The following is a 21,915-nucleotide window of genomic DNA, read 5'->3' on the forward strand; positions in this document are numbered from 1 at the left end:
GATTTTACTCCAAACGTCTGAAAGTCCTCCACAGGGTTTTGAGCAGGGCCCTGGCAAACCAATTTTCCCTCTAAAAGGATCTTCCTGGCTGCTCTGTGGGGAACAGACTTTAAGTAAAACCAGAATCAGAGAGATCAATTGGGAAGCTACTGCAATACTCTAATAGGGAGTGTGATATGGACTAGCATGTTGGAGGAGATGGTAAAAAGTGGTTAGGTTTGAAGTATATTTTGAAGGTAAAGCCAAATAGGTTGCTGATTAATTGGTTACAGGAAGCAAAAGTCAGAATGAGTCTTAAGGTTTTTGGCCTTAACAAATGGATGTTATTTACTGAGATAAAGAACACTAAGAAAGGACAGGTTTGGAGGAGAATATCAAAAGTTTAGTTTGTATACGTTAAGTTGAAATATCTATCAGACACTCAAGAGGAGATGTTGAGTAGGCAGCCAGACGTATCAATCTGGAATTCAAGATAAAATCTGCATTGGATTATAATATAAATTTAGAAGTCATGAATGTGTAAATAGTATTTAAAGGTACTAGACTGCATGAGATCACCTAGAAGTGTGGATGGATAAGAGAGAAGTACGAGGATAACGGAAGAGAAGGTAAGAGCACAGGTGCTCAAAGGCACTTCCAACAGATGATAGGAAGAGACAGATCCAAAAAGGAGACTGTACAGTGGCCGGAAAAGTAAAAGAGACAGAAGGAGAGTATATAGCTCTTAAAGTATCTGTCTCTCTTTCTAACTAAGATTGCGTGCTGACTATACCATTCCAAGACATTTACCACACAATGCATTCCACTGGTGATTATGAAAATGAAAAAAAACCGTAGGTAAAGTGCCCATTATAAAGTCAGATCCAGAGTACCTGTTTTTACTGTGTCCCAACCCGACCCCAAATTTCCTGAGAATGGAAATTTACGTATTCTTCATGGCCCCCAAAGCGCTTCGCCCACACGGGCTTTCGAAGAATGTTTCCGTCCCTACTTCACAAGACAGGAAGATTTAAACTCAAAGGCCATCTGCACTCTCCTTGCTGATCTGCACTGAGGTCAAGCAGATCCGGGCTGGGCCCCATCAAGCCGCAGCCTCCCACGATCTCGGGCTGCTCCGTGAAACCCCGACCCACAGTGAGAAGGGAAGGCCTCGAACCGCTCGCAAAGAAGCGGAGTTGTCAACAGCTCCAAGCCCGCACCCAGACTAGAGCAGGCGGCTAATCGGGTTCGAGCTGGGAGCCCCCCGAGAAGGGGCCTGCGGTGACCCTGGGCACCGAACGCGGACCACTGTGAGGCCTGGCCGTTCGGGATACACACCTGGACGACGCGCTGCTTCAGCTTATTATCCACAAACCTCGCGTGCCTGGGCTTCATCGCTTCTGCTTCCGTCGCCGCAGCCTGGGCTTCACGTGAACCGAGGGCCTCCCCGAGGCTGCCCGCGGCGAACGCCGGGCCGGCTTCCCCGAGAAATGCTCCCCAAGCCGGCCTAGCCCGTGCCGTTCCCCTCAGGAGTTTTGTATGGCGAGTGAGGAAAAAAAACTACCGAAAACACACAGAGAAGACTTGAAAGCAGTAGGGAGTTTCTAGGAGTCTTATCTTACAGGCTTGTCCGAGAGGCCCTGGAAGACAAGGACCCGTTTGAACACGCTCAACTTTATTGTTCCCAACTGTGAGGTGAAGCGCATAGGCGGCTGCGGGGAGGTTAGTGCGGGCGCCTGGTCCCACGCATCTGTTTGTAGCCTGTTTCGGTTGTCAGATTCTAGGCGTTCCAGGCGCACCGTTTGCGAATGTAAAGTTAATCTTGACTTAGAATCTTAACAAAACAAAAACTAGATACTTGGGACGATTAGATCAGGATAAAAACACACCGCCACCCTGCTGCTTGCTTTCCCACCCAGTGACGCGCATTACTGAGACCCGACAAAGGGGCTTGGTGTCAAAAGAGAAGGAAAGATTAGCTTACCCAGATAACCAAATCATCTGTTACATTTGGAAATTACTTGCTATTATGGTATTTTCGACAGATAATTCATTGAGCACATCCAGTGGCAGACTCCATCTTGGCTTAGAAACTGCCCAGAATTTTATTAAACGTATGTGTTTGCCCGCAAGAAGTTCATCTTGCAGCGAAGGAGACACAAATAAAGGAACCATTATCAAAAAATTTACTGGCTTTAGTTTCTGTTTGTTTGCTTGTTTTAATCGTGTTTTCAGTATTCTTATTTGAGGTCTTACTTGGCTTATGGCAATATTAAGTGTGGCCTAAGTAGTGATGGAATTAAGAGAAGATGGTGAGATGTTGACAGTGTGGATAAAGCATGTTGCCTGCCATTTTAGTAAACAAAGGATATTGTGGCCATAAAGCCATCAGCCACTCTTGCTGCCCCCAGTGGTGCACCCTGAGAGGAATTCAGGATGGAGAAAAACAGGATACTGACCCTAGATAGTTAAGGTGCATATCAAAGGTATAATTTCAATAAGGCCAGACTCTTGCATCTTCCCGTACATAAAAAAGCACTAAAATCATTGACTTGAGATGTCTGTTTTTTGTGATTAGCGGTAATCTTTTGATGTTCAACTAAAGGTTTTTGTTTTTGTTTTCAGCAAAACTTCCTATGCATCCCGGCTCCTCCCTTACCTCTTTGGATCACACAGCTATCGCAGAGGCTGGTTCCCAGGGGTATAGTCCTCAGTAAGTCTGCCAAATAAAACATAATCCTCAACTTTTAGGGTATGCATTTTTTCAGTCGACAACAGATAATCTTCTAGCCAGGGTACCACTGACTTACTTTCTGTTCAGAGTTTAGAGTATAACACTGTTCTTTTTAATGGTTGTTATCTGTATACTGGATGAAGTATAGATTCTCACTCTGATATTCAAAACATTGGGCAACGTGGCTCCAACTTCATTTCCTACTTCTTCACTATATAGGTACTCTGCTTTTAGCTAAGCAGCATTGCCTGCATTTATTCAGCCAATGAATATTTATTGAAGACCTACTATGTCACAGGCACTGAGTACAGCTATGAAGAGACAGAAAAGATTCCTGCTTCTATGGGACTTATAGTTCTATTGGAAGGTAATAATGATAAACAGATAAATAAATTATACACAGCACTTTGCTTTCACTGACATTTCCTCTTATCTACAATGTCCTTCCTGGCCAGCCTATGAGTTTCAGCATCCTAGCTAACCATTCCCTTACAGCCTTTCCTGATATTTCCTTTTATTAAAATCTCCACCCAGTGAAGCCTCCTTTCATTCATTCAACAAGTATTTACTGAATACCTACCAGTATAAGTCCCTGCCCTGCCCGTGAGTCTTGTGGGGAAAAGCAAAATAATTATAATTGTAACTTTTATAATATTTTAAATTAGATTAAGTATTTACGTGCTTGATTAAACTTTAGTGAAGATTCCTTACAGCAAATAGCACAAATATACTCATTGCCCAGTAACTTTTTAAATGTAATTTTATTCTGTGCATACCACATGTACCACATAGAATAAAACAGGCTAAAGGGCCCAGCAGCATTACAACATATACCAAGCAGCATAGTGTATTAGTCTATAATTTGTTGGAGAATACTATTCTACACTTAGGGTCAGCTTCATGGGTGTGTGATCTGTGCAGCCGCAAAGGGCTTTGTGCTCAGAAGGGCTCCACGCTTGGTTTAATGCTCTGCAGTTGCTATCTTGAAATTCTTAATACTGTTTGAACAAGTGGCCCCTTATTTTAATTTTGCATTGGGCCCTGAAAATTATGTAACTCATTTGGACCTTAAGTACTCTAGAATGCAAACTTGTTAAGGGCAAGCAGTGTGTTTTTCACCTATTTACTGCATCAGGTGCAGTAGGCGATAACTGAAAGTAAGTTAATACTAGGCATCAATAACTGTAGGCTAGAACATTTTCCATTGGAATTATTTCCAGTAATCATTGCCCTGAAGACAATTTTACCTTAATTCCAGGGTTTAGATTTTACAGTACCATATACCTAAACCAAAAACATTACTGAATAGTAACTTGAGTGCATATATATCTCAAGAACTTCCTGCAGTAATTGAATTGTCCTCCATTCTTTAATGGTGCAACCCCACCTAGTGGTAGTGGCACATTTCACCTTCTGTTCATCATACCTTTGCCCTCCCAAATTTTGTATCTCACTAGCAAACAGCCTCTTGTCTAATTGTGCTGCTTAATTAGGGTGATCTATGTCCTGATTTACTCAAGAGAGTCCCGATTTTTGCCTCTTGATCAAGCACAATTATTAACAGTATTCCTTTTGTGGAAATAAATGAAAGTCACCCAAATGAGAACAGGCAAAGACTATTCAGAGCTTGATAATAGCAAGGGAGTTGGCCACCATCACTTGCATTTTGGCAGACACTCAAAGGCAGGTAAAGGATTGGGAAAGCTTTATAGCTGAAAAAGGGAAGGTTTCAGATATACCCTGATTGAAGACTGTTGGTATGGGGAAGCTGTAGGAGGGCTAACTAAAAGCAGGGCATCCTATGTGACTAGTTAGGGGAGTATATTTGGCTTTCTCTGGTGAGTCCTAAGTTTGAAGCAGGGACGAAAATTAGAGAAGCTGTCAGTGGAGTTCTGGACATTTGGGGCCAATGCTACAGGGTTTATTGTTTGGCTTCCCGGATTATTTGCTAGAGATATTGTTCTGACTTCCTACAAGTCCAACCTGTAGATAGCAGGCTGGCTTCCTGGTTTGGTACCTGCAGATAGTAGGTTGGTTTCCTGGACTGGTTGCTGCAGATTGTAAGTCAGAGTATTGTTTTGTTTTTTATTTTTTTTTACAGGGTCTGGCCATTGTTTATTTGTATATTCAGTTTCTCATCTTTATCTCTCATAGAGTTCCAGTTTGGACAATTAATTATATGGTCATCAATGTGTAATAGGAACATGGAGAAAAACGGTGAGAGTGTGCATGACCGAGGTTCCTTACCAAGGTTCAAAAAGGAGGTTGCCTGCTTGCTGGGAGCTGGAGACTGAGTCTGTATCCATGTTTCCTGAGGTTAAGAAAAAAAATCTTTGATTTGATTTATTTTAATTCCGATTTCTAATCAAGTTTGTTCTCCTTTGAGATAAATGCCTCATTCATGTCTCTAATTTTGAATAGAATAAAAATAATATCTGAGCTGGCATTTTATGCATTCGATCTACAAACGTTTGTCTACTACATAGCAGTTACTATGCTAAAGTCAGAGGATACAGTGATGATCAAACAGATATGGTCTGGGAACTTATGTTCTAGTGAGAGGGTCAAGCGGTGGGCTGGCAAAACAATTAACATATAATTACAAAAATGAAAAATAATGAGGATTTCATAGCCCTTGGAACTGTACCTTTTATATAGGTTTTCAGTGAATGATTGCTAAGTAAATGAATGAAAATTGTGACATAAATAATCAGGGTACTGTGATAAAGAATAGCAAAAGCAGCCTACCTCAGTCTCAGTAGTTAGCAGAAGAATTTCTGAGAATGTGACATGTGAGAACCTTAAAGATAGCAGAACTGGTTGCTGAAAGAGAATTTCAGATAGAGAGAGTGTGCAAAGTCCCTAAAGCAGGAAAGATGTTGACCTGTTCTAGGAAGAGAAAGAGAGAAAATATACTTCTTTCTTGTTTAAATCACCAGTATTTGAGGTTTCTGTCATTCACAACCAACATTAATTTGAGTGGATATGGGTAATCTGGAGGAATTTCAAAAGTTGAGTCTAAGATTAATGTGAAAGAACAAATGGTCAAGAAGAGCAAAAGATTCTTGAATAAGAATTCAATATCATTACTCTTTTTTTTAAAAAAAACTCTATTGATGTATCTTTTATCTATAATAAAATGTGTCCATTTTAGTGTATGGTTCAATATTTTAAAAATTGAGGTAAAATTAACATAAAATTCACCATTTAAACTATATCACAGATAAAATTTAGTGGCTTTAAGTATATTTACAGTGTTGGGCCAGTATCATGAATACACAGTTCGAGAACATTTTCATCATCCCCAAAAGAAGCCCCATATACCTTAACCAATCACTCCCAGTTCCTCCCTTTTCCCAGCCCCTGGAAAACACTAAGCTACTTTTTTTTTTTAATAAATTTTTTTATTTTATTTATTTTGGCTGTGTTTGGTCTTCGTTGCTGTGCGTGGGCTTTCTCTAGTTGTGGCGAGCGGGGGCTACTCTTCGTTGCGGTGCGCAGGCTTCTCATTGCAGTGGCTTCTCTTCTTGCGGAGCACGGGCTCTAGGCACACGGGCTTCAGTAGTTGTGGCACATGGGCTCAGTAGTTGTGGTGCACAGGCTCAGTAGTTGTGGTGCACGGGCTTAGTTGTTCTGCAGCATGTGGGATCTTCCCGGACCAGGGCTTGAACCTGTGTCCCCTGCATTGGCAGGCGAATTCTTAACCACTACACCACCAGGGAAGCCCTGAGCTACTTTTTATCTCTATGGATTTGCCTATAATGGACATTTCATATGCATGGAATCATACAATATGTGACTTTTTGCATCTGGCTTCTTTCACTCAGCATAGTTTCTTTCCAAGGTTTATCCAGGTTGCAGCATGTACTGGTACTTCATTCTTTTTTTTTTTTTCATTCCTTTTTGTGGTTGAATAAGATTTCATTGTATAGATACGCCACATTTTACTTATCAATTAATCAGTTGGTTGACATTTAGGATTATTTCATCTTTTTAGCTTGTAAGAATAATGCTGCTATGAGCATTTGTATACAAATTTTTCTATGAATACCTGGTTTCAGTTTTTTTGGGTATATACCTAAGATTGGGATTGCTAGGTCATGTGGGCATTCAATGTTTATCTTTTTGAAAAACAACCAAACTGTTTTCCACAGGAGCTGCACTATTTTACATTCCCACCAGCAGTGTATGAAGGTTCCAGTTTCTCCATATCCTGCCCAAACCTTTTTTCTGTCTTTTTATTTTCTTAATTACAGCCATCCTAGTGGGTGTGAAATGATAATCTCATTGTGATTTTGATTTGCATTTCCCTAAAGTTAATTTCTTAATAGCTGCCCTGGAAAGTACAATTAAACATGTTAATTTATAACAATTTACTTTGAATAAACTTTGCTGCTACTATATATATAGCTTTGTCCCCCTCATTACCTTGTCACATATTACATATTTATACATTGTGTGCCCATCAATAGCTTTATAGTTTTATGTAGCTGTATTTTAAATCATATAGGAAAGAAAGAAGAATTACAAACCAAAATTAAATTAATACCGACTTTTAAATTTGCTTATGTAGTTACTTTTACCGGAATTCTTTATTTCCTCATATGGTTTCAAGTTAATGTCCTTCATTTCAGCCTAAAGGACTGACACCCTTTACCTTTTTTGTAGGGCAGGTCTACTGGCAAAGAAATCTCTCAGTTTTTGTTTATCTGGGAATGTCTTTATTCTTGCTTCATTTAAAAACATTTTAAATTTCAGTAAAAAACGTGTAACAGAGTTTACCATCTTAACCATTTCTAAGTGTACATTTTAGTAGTGTTAGTCATATTAACATTGTTGGGCAACACATCTCTAGAACTTTTTCCTCTTGCAAAACTGAAACTCTGTATGCATTGAACAAAAAGTCCCCATTTCCTCTTCAACCCAGCCCCTGGAAACCACCATTCTACTCTCTGTTTCTATGAGTTTGACTACTAGAGTATCTCATATAAGTGGAATCATTCAGTATTTGTCTTTTTGTGGTGGCTTATTTCAACTTAGCATAATATCGTAAAGGTTTATCCATGTCATAGCATGTGACAGGGTATCCTTCTTTTGAAAGGCTGAATAATGTTCTATTGTATACCACATTTTCTTTATCCATTTATCTGTCAAGGGACATTTGGGTTGTTTTCACCTCTTTGCTACTGTGAAAAATACTGCAGTGGTGTGCAAATATCCCTTCAAGATTTTGCTTTCAATTCTTTTGTATATATACCCAGAAGTGAGATTGCTGGATCATATGGTAATTCTATTTTGAATTTTTTAAGAAACCTCCATTCTGTTTTTTATAAGGGCTGCACCATTTTACATTCTCATCAACGGTACACAAGAGTTCCATTTTCTCCATATCTTCACCAATACTTGGTATTTTCTGTTTTTTTTTTTTTTGACAGTGGTCAACCTAGTGGGTGTGAAGAAATATCTCATTATGGTTTTGATTTGCCATATACTGATTATTAATGATGTTGAGTATCCTTTCATATGCTTGTTGGCTATTTGTATATCTTCTTTGGAGAAATGTCTATTTGAGTTCTTGCCTATTTTGTAATTGGGTTATTTGGTTTTGTGTTGTTGATTTGCAGTTCTTTATATATTCTCGATGTTAATCCCTTATCAGATATATGATTTCAAATATTTTCTTCCATTCCATTGGTTACCTTTTCACTCTGTTGTTTCCTTTGATGCACTGTGTTTCCTTTAAAACACAGAAGTTTTAAAGTTTGATATAGTTCCATTTGTTTATTTTTTTGCTTTTTTTCCCTGTGCTTTTGGTGTCATATGCAAGAAATCTTTGCCAAATCCAATGTCATGAAGCTTTCCTATATGTTTTCTTCTAGGCATTTTATATTTTTAGGTCTTATGTTTTACTTTTTAAGGATAGTTTTGTTGGATCTAGAATTCTTCATTTAGAATTTTGTTGTGTTTTGTTTCTTTTCTTTCAGTACTTTAATTATGTTATCCCAGTGTCTTCTGGTGTCTGCGATTTTTTTGATCAGAAATCAGCTGTTCATCTTATTGAGGTTCCCTTGTACAAGACTAGTCACTTCTCTCTTGCTGATTTTGGAATTCCACCTTTGGCTTTAAATAATTTGATTACAATGTGTCTTGGTGTGAATCTCTTTGAGTTTTCTTTCAGAGTTTCTACTTGGTATTTGATGCGCTTGTTGAATGTGTATTTTTTTTTGGCTGTGTTGGGTCTTCGTTGCTGCATGTGGGTTTTCTCTAGCTGCAGTGAGTGGGGGATGCTCTTCGTTGTGTTGCACAGGCTTCTTGCTGTGGTGGCTTCTCTTGTTGCAGAGCACGGGCTCTAGGTGCATGGCTTCAGTAGTGGCAGCACCTGGGCTCAGTAGTTGCAGCACGTGGGACCTAGAGCACGCAGGCTTCAGTAGTTGCAGCGTGTGGGCGCAATAGTTGTGGCGTGCAGGCTCTAGGGCGCATGGGCTTCAGTAGTTGTGGTGTGTGAGCTCAGTAGTTGTGGCTTGCGGGCTCTAGAGTGCAGGCTCAGTAGTTGTGGCACACGGGCTTAGTTGCTCCGCGGCACATGGGATCTTCCTGGACCAGGGATTGAGCCTGTGTCCCCTGCATTGTTAGGCAAATTCTTAACCACTGCACCACCAGGGAAGTCCCTGGATGTGTAGATTCATGTCTTTCATCAAAGTTGAGAAGTCATTGGTCAGTATTTTTTTTGTGTGTGTGGTACGCGGGCCTCTCACTGTTGTGGCCTCTCCCGTTGCGGAGCACAGGCTCCAGACGCGCAGGCTCAGTGGCCGTGGCTCACAGGCCCAGCCGCTCCGCGGCATGTGGGATCTTCCCAGACCAGGGCACAAACCCGTGTCCCCTGCATCAGCAGGCGGACTCTCAACCACTGCACCACCAGGGAAGCCCGGTCAGTATTTTTTGAAATATACTTCCTATTCTTTTCTCTCTCTCCTCTTCTGGAACTACCATTATACATGTTAGTACCTTTGATAATGTCCCACAGGTTTCATATAAGCTGACTAGTTTTCTTTATTCATATTTCTTTCTGCTTCTCAAAGTAGGTAATTTCAATTGACTATTCTTTAAGTTTGCAGATTTTTTTTCTGCCTACCTAAATCTGCTGTTAAAACCCTCCAGTGAATTTTTCATTTCAGTTATTTTACTTTTCAACTCCTTAATTTCTATTTGATTCTTTTTCATAATTTCTATCTCTTTATTAATTTCTGTATTTGGTGAGACATCATTCTCACAGTGTCCTTTAGTGTTTTTGTAAATGGTTTTCTTTAGATTTTTGAGCATGTTTTAAATAGTTTATTTAAAATCTTTATTTATTTAAAAAAATTATTTATTTTATTTTAGTTACTTTTGACTGCATTGGGTCTTCATTGCTGTGCACGGGCTTTTTCTAGTTACGGCTAGCAGGGGCTACTCTTGGTTGTGATGTGCAGGCTTCTCATTGCGGTGGCTTCTCTTGTTTCGGAGCACAGGCTCTAGGCACGCAGGCTTCAGTAGTTGTGGCACGCGGGCTTCAGTATTTGTAACGTGGGCTCAGTAGTTGTGGCTCACAGGCTCTAGAGCACAAGCTCAGTAGTTGTGGCACACGGGCTTAGTTGCTCTGCGGCATATGGGATCTTCCCAGACCAGGGCTCGAACCTGTGTCCCCTGCATTGGCAGGCAGATTCTTAACCACTGCACCACCAGGCAAGTCCCTAAAGTCTTTGTTTATTAAATCCAGTGTCTGGGCTTCCTCAGAGACAGTTTCTGTTAATTTCTTTGCATCTTGTGTATTGGCCTACTTTCTTATTTCTTTGCATGCCTCGTTTTTTTTTGTTGTTGTTGTTGAAAACTGGACATTTTGAATGTTATAATAAGATAACTCCCTCCCCAGGTTTTATTGTTTCAGCTTGTTGTAATTGTTATTTGCTTGTTTAGTACTTTTCTGAACTAATTTTATTAAGTCTGTATTCTTTGTTGTGTGTGGCAACTAAGGTCTCTGTTCCTTTAGTTTAGTGGCCAGCTAGTGATTCAACAGAGATTTTCTTAACTGCCAAAATTTAGCTGTTTTTTTCTTGTTGTTTTTGTCTCAGTGCTGTAACCTTCTGACTAGTTTCTGAGGTTTTGATAAAGTTGATTCTGACAGTTTTTGCCAGTTTATTTTTGGATATTTTGTGGAGAGAGATATTTTTGGAGTTCCTTACTCCACCAGCTTTACTGATGTCACTCAAATTCGATTGGTTTTGACAATATGTGGACCTGTATAATCAGTACAAAGATAGAGATCATTTCTATCAACCCTGAAATGTTACCTTATGCCTCATCCCAGTCAATCCACTGTCCCCTAGATATAGGCCACCAGTGAAATGTTTTCTGTTACTTTATATTAGATTTTAATTTGTCAAGTTTCATATAATAGAATCATATAGTATGTATTCTTTTGTTTCTGATTTCTTTTGCTCAATGTAATATCTTTGAGATTTATCCATGTTTTGCATAATATCAGTAGTTTGTTGTTTTTATTGCTGGGTAGTATTCCATCGTATGTTTACACCACAATTTTTTCTTAGCCATTTGTCTATTCACAATTGTTGGGTGATTTCTATTTTTTTTATTTTCTCCACTATTTTATTTTATTTTTTTTAATTTATTATTTATTTATTTATTTTTATTTTTGGCTGCATTGGGTCTTTGTTGCTGCACGTACGCCTTCTCTAGTTGCGGCGAGTGGTGGCTACTCTTTGTTGCGGTGCACGGGCTTCTCATTGCGGTGGCTTCTCTTGTTGCGGAGCACAGGCTCTAGGTGTGCGGGCTTCAGTAGTTGTGGCACATTGGCTCAAAAGTTGTGGCTCATGGGCTCTAGAGCGCAGGCTCAGTAGTCGTGGCTCACGGGCTTAGCTGCTCCGTGGCATGTGGGATCTTCCCGGACGGGCTGGAACCCGTGTCCCCTGCCTTGGTAGGCGGGTTCTTAACAACTGCGCTACCAGGGAGGTCCCTCTCCACTATTTTAAAGTGCACCTTTTTAATATTACATTACCTCAGATATTCGAATGTCTTTTCTTTATATTTTATTTTGTTCAGTTGGTAGTTTGCTTCTGTCAGTGCTTCCCTCATTCATGAACAAATTTTTTCCCTATTAAGTTCAGACCTTAGAAATCTATCCTGTGTGTGTAGTGTAAATGTGCGTGTGAATGAGATCAAATACAAGCATGGCCCTGAATGGGAATTCTGATTCCTTTTGGGTGACTCTTTTTTCTATCCAAAGTAAAGCTTCCTTGATACTTCCATATGCTTTTTATGTCTCTATTAATCCTCAACTCTGCTTATAAATGGAGCTGTTCTATAGGATTCCTGTAATTTATGCCATTCCTCTCCTGCATATGAGGTTTTGGTCTTAGATTTACTTTCCTAGTTGGACATTGAAGTCTCAGCTTGTGATGATTGCAGTCTATACATAGCTAAAATTCTCTCATGAGATTTTCAGCCCTGTTTTAGTGCTTTACTCTGATTTGGGTTTATGAAACTAGGGTAATCCCACCTTTTAATTTATTACCTTAGTGTTTATTTTTTATGCTTCATTTTCTGTGACATTTCTTTGTGTTTGGCACTAGATGGAAGACATGTAAGTTATATGTCAGCTTGGTTAATTGATATAATGTTCAATCAATATCAGTTGAATTTTTCCCTTAGAAGACTGAGGATGTTGCGTTCCTGCTTTACTGCGTATGGGGTCACCAATGAAAAGTTTCATCCCAGTCTTTTCCTTTTGTACTTTTAGGTTTTATAGTTAGGTCTGATTCCATTTTGAGTTAATTTGTGAATGAGGTGAGGATTATGGGCCAAGGTTCATTTTTTGCCTATGGATATCCAATAGTTACTGAATAACATGTTCTGGAAAAGATTATTCAATTGTCTTTGCATCTTTATCAAAAAAGATATATTGACCACATATATGTGTGTCTTTTATGAATATTCTATTTTGTTCCATTTACCTATGTGTCTCTATTTTTATTAATATCACAATGTCCTTTTTTAAAATTTTATCTATTTATTTATTTATTTTTGGCTGTGTTGGGTCTTTGCTGCTGCATGCAGGTTTTTCTAGTTGCGGCAAGCAGAGGCTACTCTTTGTTGCGGTGCATGGGCTTCTCATTGCAGTGGCTTCTCTTGTTGCAGAGCACAGGCTCTAGGCACATGGGCTTCAGTAGTTGCAGCATGCAGGCTCAGTAGTTGTGGTGCACGGGCTTAGTTGCTCCGCAGCATGTGGGATCTTCCCGGAGCAGGGCTCGAACCCATGTCCCCTGCATTGGCAGGCAGATTCTTAACACTGTGCCACTAGGAAGTCCCACAAAGTCTTGATTGCTATAGATTTTAACATATCTTGAAATCAGGTAATGTGAATTCTTCAACTTTGTTTTTCAAAATTGTCTTGGCTATTATATTTCCTTTGCATTTTCACATACATTTTAGTATAAGGTTGATACTTCTATAAAAGAAATCCTGCTATTTTTTCTTTTTAATTTTAATTTTATTTTTGGCTGCATTGGGTCTTCGTTGCTACACACAGGCTTTCTCTAGTTGTGGCGAGCAGGGGCTACTCTCCATTGCAGTGCACAGGCTTCTTATTGCAGTGGCTTCTCTTGTTGCGGAGCATGGGCTCTAGGTAGGTAGGCTCAGTAGTTGTGGCACACAGGCTCAGTAGTTGTGGCACACGGGCTTAGTTGCTCCACGGCATGTGGGATCTTCCCCGACCAGGGATTGAACCTGTGTCCCCTGCATTGGCAGGCAGATTCTTAACCACTGTGACACCAGGGAAGTCCCCCTGCTATGATTTTGATTAGAATTTCATTGAACCTATAGACCAGTTTTGGAGGAATTGACATTTTAACCATTTTGAGTATTCTAATCCACAACATGCTTTATCTCTCTATTCATTAAATGTTTGATTTATTTCATGAATGTTTTGTAATTATCACAAAAAGATCCTGGAGATAATTTATTAGATTTATCCCTAAAATGTCTCATGCTTTTCTGGTGATATTGTAAGTGGTACTGTTTTTAAATTTTCATTTCTAACTGTTAATTGGTAGTATATAAAAATGCACTTGGTTCTTGTGTATTGACTTTGTGTCCTCCAACCTTGTCAATAAGACAATCTACACAGACAAAATTAATATCCTCCTTTCCAGCCCGTAAGTATTTTTTCTTCCCTTATTGTACTGACTAGACATAGCAGAGAACAGAAAGGAGGCACAACACTGAAAACAAGAAGATTAAGTGAAAGTCTTCAAATATGAAACCACAGTTCCATTTCCCCATTTGTCTCTCAGAACACTAGCAGCCTGGCTTATACTACTGTAGTCAAGAGCTTGGATTCTTTTCTGGAATAACTGCAGGTCCCTAGGGAAAAGATCCACATTTGAGGAGGTGAGAGTCAACCACTGATCAACTAGGTCATGACTGATCAACACACATGAAACCATTAATCAACCAGCCCTGCCCATCCACACTGAGCTTCCAACCACCTTTTTTTTTCTTTTGGCCATGCCGCATGGCTTGTGGGATCTTAGTTCCCTGACCAGGGCTCGAACCTGGGCCCTCGGCAGTGAAGGCATGGAGTCCCAACCACTGGACTGCTAGGGAATTCCCTCAACCACCTTTTTAGTGTTTGGGTTTTTTTTTAACATATGCAAAGACTGTCAAGGATCAAAGTGTGCTTGCCAGTAATCAGCAACATGAACTGAAGAGACCAAAACAAAGTAATGGGGGAAGAGAAGAGAGGAAACAGAGGCAAAGCACAGAGCAAAATATTTAAAGTATACTAAAATTTATACCCTCATAGAAATGAGAAGATTCTGTATCACTGAAATAAGAAGAGGATGCTATAAAAAAGAACAATCAGAGGACAAAACACAAAATACAGCAGGGATGGAAAGAGGAGAGGAAATAGCCTCAGGCTAGGAGGTCTCAATTATAATTAAAAGAAGTTTTATGAAGCTAGAAGGGAGAAAGCAGAAATAAAAAATAATAATCAAAGAAGTACGGACTTCCCTGGTGGTACAGTGGTTAAGAATCTGCTTGCCAATGCAGAGGACATGGGTTCGAGTCTTGGTCTGGGAAAATCCCACATGCCACGGAGCAACTATGCCCGTGAGCCACAACTACTGAGCCTACGCTCTACAGCCCGCGAGCCACAACTACTAAGCCCTCATGCCACAACTACTGAAGCCCACACACCTAGAGCCTGTGCTCTGCGACAAGAGAAGCCACTGCAAGGAGAAGCCTGCGCACCACAACGAAGAGTACCCCTGCTCGTCACAACTAGAAAAAGCCCATGCACAGCAACGAAGACCCAGTGCAGCCAAAAATAAATAAATAAAATAAATAAATTTATAAAAAAAGAAAACAAATGAACTATTTTAAAAAATAATCAAAGAAGCAACCCTTGAAATGTATCAGAACTGGAAGGCATGAGTATTTATATTCAACAAGCCTACTGAGTGCCTTGCACAATGAAAAAGACATGTTATCATGACATTTTAGCAGGTCAGGGCTAAGAGAAAATCCTAAATCTTCCAGGGAGAACAAATAGGATACATCCATAGTATCAAGAATTTTAGAACGGCACAAAATTTTCAATGTGTGCACTAATACAAGCTAGAAAACAGTAGAGTAATGGTGTCAAAATTATTCTGGAAAATAATTTTCAACCTATAATTCTGTACTAATTCAAGGTAGGAGTAGAACGAAGCTATCCTTAGACATACTATGCTTCTATGTATCCTTACATCCATGTATCCTTTCTCCAGAATCTACTGAAAGAAGCCATCCAGCAAGTGAGGGAACAGTTCAATTTGAGAAGCAAATGTATATTCTGCTCTTGAAGTGATCTTAGATATCAATTACATCCAGTTGATTGATGGTATTATTGGGATCAGCTATGTCCTTACTGATTTTCTGCCTGCTGTATCTATTTCTGTTAGAGAGCTGTTGAGGTCTCCAACTGTAATGGTAGATTCATGTATTTCTCCTTGCAGTTCTGTCAATTTCTGGCTCACATATTTTGATTCTCTGTTGTTAGGTGCATACACATTAAATATTGTTGTGTCTTCTTGGAGATTTGATCTTTTATCATCATGCAATGCTCTTTCTTATATCTGATAATTTTTCTTGCTCTGAAGACTGCTCTGTCTGAAATTAATATAGCTTCTCCTGCTTTCTTTTGATTAGTGTTAGCATAGTAATAGTGTTGAGAGAAAAATACCACGAACCTAGAATTCTGTATCCTGCAAAATTATCCTTCAAATGTGAGGGAGAAATAAACACTTTCTCAGACAAACAGAAACAGAGAATTCGTTGCCAGTTGACTTGCCTTGGAAGAAATGTTAAAAGAAGTTTTTTGGGGAGAAGGAAGCCAGTATAAGTCAGAAACTCGGATGCATATAAAGAAAGGAAGATCTTTAGAGAAGGAATAAATGAAGGAAAATAAAACCTTTTTCTTATTCTTGATTGTTCTAAGTTTGTTCAAAATAATAATAGCAACAATGTATTCAAATATATATATATACATATATACATGCTTATGTATAAGTGAAATGAATGACAAGATACAAGGGAGGAGAGACCTTCAAGATGGTGGAGGAGTAAGACATGGAGATCACCTTACTCCCCACAAATACATCAGAAATACATCTACTTGTGGAACAACTCCTACAGAACACCTACTGAATGCTGGCAGAAGACCTGAGACTTCCCAAAAGGCAAGAAACTTCCCACATACCTGGCCGTGTGGCTGACAGAGTCTTGGTGCTATGGCTGGGTGTCAGGCCTGTGCCTCTGAGGTGCGAGAGCCAAGTTCAGGACATTGGTCCACCAGAGACCTCCCAGCTCCACGTAATATCAAACAGTAAAAGCTCTCCCAGAGGTCTCCATCTCAATGCTAAGACTCAGTTCCACTCAACGACCAGCAAGGTACAGGGCTCGACACCCTATCCCAAACAACTAGCAAGACAGGAACACAACCCCACCCATTAGCAGAGAGGCTGCCTAAAATCATAATAGGTCCACAGACACCCCAAAACACACCACCAGACGTGGACCTGCCCACCAGAAAGACAAGATCCAGCCTCATCCACCAGAACGCAGGCACTAGTCCCCTCCACCAGGAAGCCTACACAACCCACTGAACCAACCTTAGCCACTGGGGACAGACATCAAAAACAATGGGAACTACGAACCTGCAGCCTGAGAAAAGGAGATCCCAAACACAGTAAGTGAAGCAAAATGAGAAGACAGAGAAATATACAGCAGATGAAGGAGCAAGGTAAAAATCTACCAGACCAAACAAATGAAGAGGAAATAAGCAGTCTACCTGAAGAAGAATTCAGAGTAATTACAGGAAAGATGATCCAAAATCTTGGAAATACAATGGAGAAAATACAAGAAATGTTTAACAAGAACCTAGAAGAACTAAAGAGCAAACAAACAATGATAAACAGCACAATAAATGAAACTAAAAATTCTCTAGAAAGAATTAATAGCAGAATAACTTAGGCAGAAGAATGGATAAGTGATCTGGAAGATAAAATAATGGAAATAACTACCACAGAGCAGAATAAAGAAAAAAGAATGAAAAGAATTTAGGACAGACTTAGAGACCTATGGGACAACATTAAATGCATGAACATTCAAATTATAGGGGTCCCAGAAGAAGAAGAGTAAAACAAAGGGACTGAGAAAATATTTAAAGAGATTATAGTTGAAAACTTCCCTAATATGGGAAAGGAAATAGTCAATCAGGTCCAGGAAGTGCAGAGAGTCCCATACAGTATAAATCCAAGGAGAAACATGCCAAGACACGTATTAATCAAACTATCAAAAATTAAATACAAAGAAAAAATATTGAAAGCAGCAAGGGAAAAACAACAAATAACATAAAAGGGAGTCCCCATAAGGTTAACAGCTGATCTTTCAGCAGGAACTCTGCAAGCCAGAAGGGAGTGGCAGCACATATTTAAAGTGATGAAAGGGAAAAACCTACAACCAAGATTACTCTACCCAGCAAGAATCTCATTCAGAGTTGATGGAGAAATTAAAACCTTTACAGACAAGCAAAAGCTAAGAGAATTCAGCACCACCAAACCAGCTTTACAACAAATGCTAAAGGAACCTCTCCAGGCAGGAAACACAAGAGAAGGAAAAGACCTACAATAACAAACCCAAAACAATTAAGAAAATGGTAATAGGATCACACATATCAATAATTACCTTAAATGTAAATGGATTAAATGCTCCATCCAAAAGATATAGACTGGCTGAATGGATACAAAAACAAGACACGTATACATGCTGTCTACAAGAGACCCCTTCAGACCTAGGGACACATACAGACTGAAAGTGAAGGGATGGAAAAAGATATTCCATGCAAGTGGAAATCAAAAGAAAGCTGGAGTAGCAATTCTCATATCAGACAAAATAGACTTTAAAATAAAGACTATTACAAGAGACAAAGAAGGACACTACATAATGATCAAGGGACCAATCCAAGAAGAAGATACAACAATTGTACATATTTATGCACCCAACATAGGAGCACCTCAATACATAAGGCAAATGCTAACAGCCATAAATGGGGAAATCGACAGTAACACAATCATAGTAGGGGACTTTAACACCCCACTTTCACCAATGGACAGATCATCCAAAATGAAAATAAATAAGGAAACACAAGCTTTAAATGAATGATATATTAAACAAGATGGACTTAATTGATAGTTACCAGACATTCCAACCAAAAACAACAGAATACACTTTCTTCTCAAGTGCTCATGGAACATTCTCCAGGATAGATCATATCTTGGGTCACAAATCAAATCTTGGTAAATTTAAGAAAATTGAAATCGTATCAAGTATCTTTTCTGACCACAATGCTATGAGAGTAGATATCAATTACAGGAAAAAATCTGTAAAAAGTACAAACACATGGAGGCTAAACAGTACACTACTAAATAACCAGGACGTCACTGAAGAAATCAAAAAGGAAATCAGAAATTACCTAGAAACAAATGACAATGAAAACACGAAGACACAAAACCTATGGGATTCAGAAAAAGCTCTTCTAAGAGAGAAGTTTATAGCAATAGAATCCTACCTCAAGAAACAAGAAATATCTCAAATAAACAACCTAACCTTACACCTAAAGCAGTTAGAGAAAGAAGAGCAAAAAAACCCCGAAGTTAGCAGAAGGAAAGAAATCATAAGGATCAGATCAGAAATATATGAAAAAGAAATGAAGGAAACAGTAGCAAAGATCAATAAAACTAAAAGCTGGTTCTTTGAGAAGGTAAACAAAATTGATAAATCATTAGCCAGACTCATCAAGCAAAAAAGGGAGAAGACTCAAATCAACAGTTAGAAATGAAAAGGAGACGTAACAACTGACATTGCAGAAATACAAAGGATCATGAGAGATTACTACAAGCAACTCTATGCCAATAAAATGGACAATCTGGAAGAAATGGACAAATTCTTGGAAAAGCACAACCTTCCAAGACTGAACCAGGAAGAAATAGAAAATTTAAACAGACCAGTCACAAGCACTGAAATTAAGACTATGATTAAAAATCTTCCAACAAACAAAAGCCCAGGACCAGATGGCTTCACAGGTGAATTCTATCAAACATTTAGAAAAGAGCTAACACCTGTCCTTCTCAAACTCTTCCAAAATATAGCAGAGGGAGGAATACTCCCAAACTCATTCTACAAAGCCACCATCACCCTGATACCAAAACCAGATGCCACAGAAAAGGAAAACTACAGGCCAATATCACTGATGAACATAGATGCAAAAATCCTCAACAAAATACTAGTAAACAGAATCCAACAGCCCATTAAAAGGATCACACACCATGATCAAGTGGGGTTTATCCCATGAATACAAGGATTCTTCAATATATGCAAATCAATCAATGTGATAAACCATCTTAACAAATTGAAGTAGAAAAGCCATATGATCATCTCAATAGAAGGAGAAAAATCTTTTGACAAAATTCAACACCCATTGATGATAAAAATCCTCTAGAAAGTAGGCATAGAGGGAACTTACCTGAACATAATAAAGGCCATATATGACAAGCCCACAGCCAACATTGTTCTCAATGGTGAAAAACTGAAACCATATCCTCTAAGATCAGGAACAAGACAAGGTTGTCCACTCTCACTTCTGTTATTCAACATAGTTTTTGAAGTTTTAGCCACAGCAATCAGAGAAGAAAAAGAAATAAAAGGAATCCAAATCAGAAAAGAAGAAGTAAAGCTGTCACTGTTTGCAGATGACTGATACTATACACAAAGCATCCTAAAGATGCTATCAGAAAACTACTAGAGCTAATCAATGAAGTTGGTAAAGTAGCAGGATACAAAATTAATGCACAGAAATCTCTTGCATTCCTATACACTAATGATGAAAAATCTGAAAGAGAAATTGAGGAAACACTCCCATTTACTATTGCAACAAATAGAATAAAATACCTAGGAATCAACCTACCTAAGGAGACAAAATACCTGTATGCAGAAAACTATAAGACACTGATGAAAGAAATTAAAGATGATACAAATAGATGGAGAGATATACCATGTTTTTGGATTGGAAGAATCAACACTGTGAAAATGACTATACTACCCAAAGCAATCAACAGATTCAAGGCAATCCCTATCAAACTACCAATGGCATTTTTCACAGAACTAGAACAAAAAATTTCACATTTTGTATGGAAACACAAAAAACCCGTAATAGCTAAAGCAATCCTGAGAATGAAAAATGGAGCTGGAGGAATCAGGCTCCCGGACTTCAGACTATACTACAAAGCTACAGTAATCAAGACAGTATGGTACTGGCACAAAAACAGAAATATAGATCAATGGAACAGGATAGAAAGCCCAGAGATAAACCCACACACGTATGGTCACCTTATCTTTGATAAAGGAGGCAGGAATGTACAGTGGAGAAAGGACAGCCTCTTCAATAAGTGGTGCTGGGAAAACTGGACAGGTACATGTAAAAGTATGAGATTAGATCACTCCCTAACACCATACACAAAAATAAGCTCAAAATGGATTAAAGACCTAAATGTAAGGCCAGAAACTATCAAACTCTTAGAGGAAAACATAGGCAAAACACTATGACATAAATCACAGCGAGATCCTTTTTGACCCACCTCCTAGAGAAATGGAAAGAAAAACAAAAATAAACAAATGGGACCTAATGAAACTTCAAAGCTTTTGCACAGCAGAGGAAACCATAAACAAGACGAAAAGACAACCCTCAGAATGGGAACAAGTATTTGCAAATGAAGCAACTGACAAAGGATTAATCTCTAAAATTTATAAGCAGCTCATGCAGCTCAATATCAAAAAAACAAACAACCCAATCCAAAAATGGGCAGAAGACCTAAATAAACATTTCTCCAAAGAAGACATACAGATTGTAACAAACACATGAAGGGATGCTCAACATCACTAATCATTAGAGAAATGCAAATCAAAAACTACAATGAGGTATCACCTCACACCCATCAGAATGGCCTTCATCAAAAAATCTACAAACAATAAATGCTGGAGAGGGTGTGGAGAAAAGGGAACCCTCTTGCACTGTTAGTGGGCATATAAATTGATACAGCCACTATGGAGAACAGTGTGGAGGTTCCTTAAAAAACTAAAAATAGAACTACCGTATAAGCCAGCAATTCCACTACTGGGCATATACCCTGAGAAAACCATAATTCAAAAAGAGTCATGTATCACAATTTTCATTGCAGCTCTATTTACGATAGCCAGAACATGGAAGCAACCTAAGTGTCCTTTGACACATGAATGGATAAAAGAAGATGTGGCACATACAATGGAATATTACTGAGCCATAAAAAGAATCGAAATTGAGTTATTTGTAGTGAGGTGGATGGACCTAGAGTGTCATACAGAGTGAAGTAAATCAGAAAGAGAAAAACAAATACTCTATGTTAATACATATATATGGAATCTAAAAAAAAAAAAAAAGGTTCCGAAAAACCTAGGGGCAGGACAGCAATAAAGATGCAGATGTAGAGAATGGACTTGAGTATGTGGGGAGGAGGAAGGACAAGCTGGGACGAAGTGAGACAGTGGCATGGACATATATACACTACCAAATG

The 21,915-nt window shown here is 38.9% G+C and overlaps 2 protein-coding genes across 7 annotated transcripts in view; one reads left to right on the forward strand and one right to left on the reverse strand.

The window, feature by feature from the left end:
- NVL (nuclear VCP like) overlaps window positions 1-1,413 on the reverse strand; it is a 109,806-nt gene extending 108,393 nt beyond the window's left edge. For 4 of the 6 annotated variants that reach the window (XR_009564312.1, XR_009564322.1, XM_060300885.1 and 1 more), the window contains exon 1: window positions 1,318-1,413. Coding sequence is in view for 2 of the 6 variants with exons in the window: in XM_060300885.1 (XP_060156868.1) it covers window positions 1,318-1,374 (57 nt within the window). In the remaining 4 variants the exon portion in view is untranslated. The remainder of the gene's footprint in view (window positions 1-1,317) is intronic. The other 2 variants (XM_060300995.2, XM_060300945.1) reach the window with 2 other exon arrangements.
- A 271-nt stretch (window positions 1,414-1,684) lies between these two features.
- CNIH4 (cornichon family member 4) overlaps window positions 1,685-21,915 on the forward strand; it is a 47,314-nt gene continuing 27,083 nt past the window's right edge. Inside the window, exons 1-2 of the mRNA XM_060301229.2 lie at window positions 1,685-1,701; window positions 2,605-2,692. The gene's annotated coding sequence lies outside the window, so the exon portion shown is untranslated. The remainder of the gene's footprint in view (window positions 1,702-2,604; window positions 2,693-21,915) is intronic.

This window comes from Globicephala melas, chromosome 1 (assembly GCF_963455315.2).
Source record: "Globicephala melas chromosome 1, mGloMel1.2, whole genome shotgun sequence".
Taxonomy (NCBI): domain Eukaryota; kingdom Metazoa; phylum Chordata; class Mammalia; order Artiodactyla; family Delphinidae; genus Globicephala; species Globicephala melas.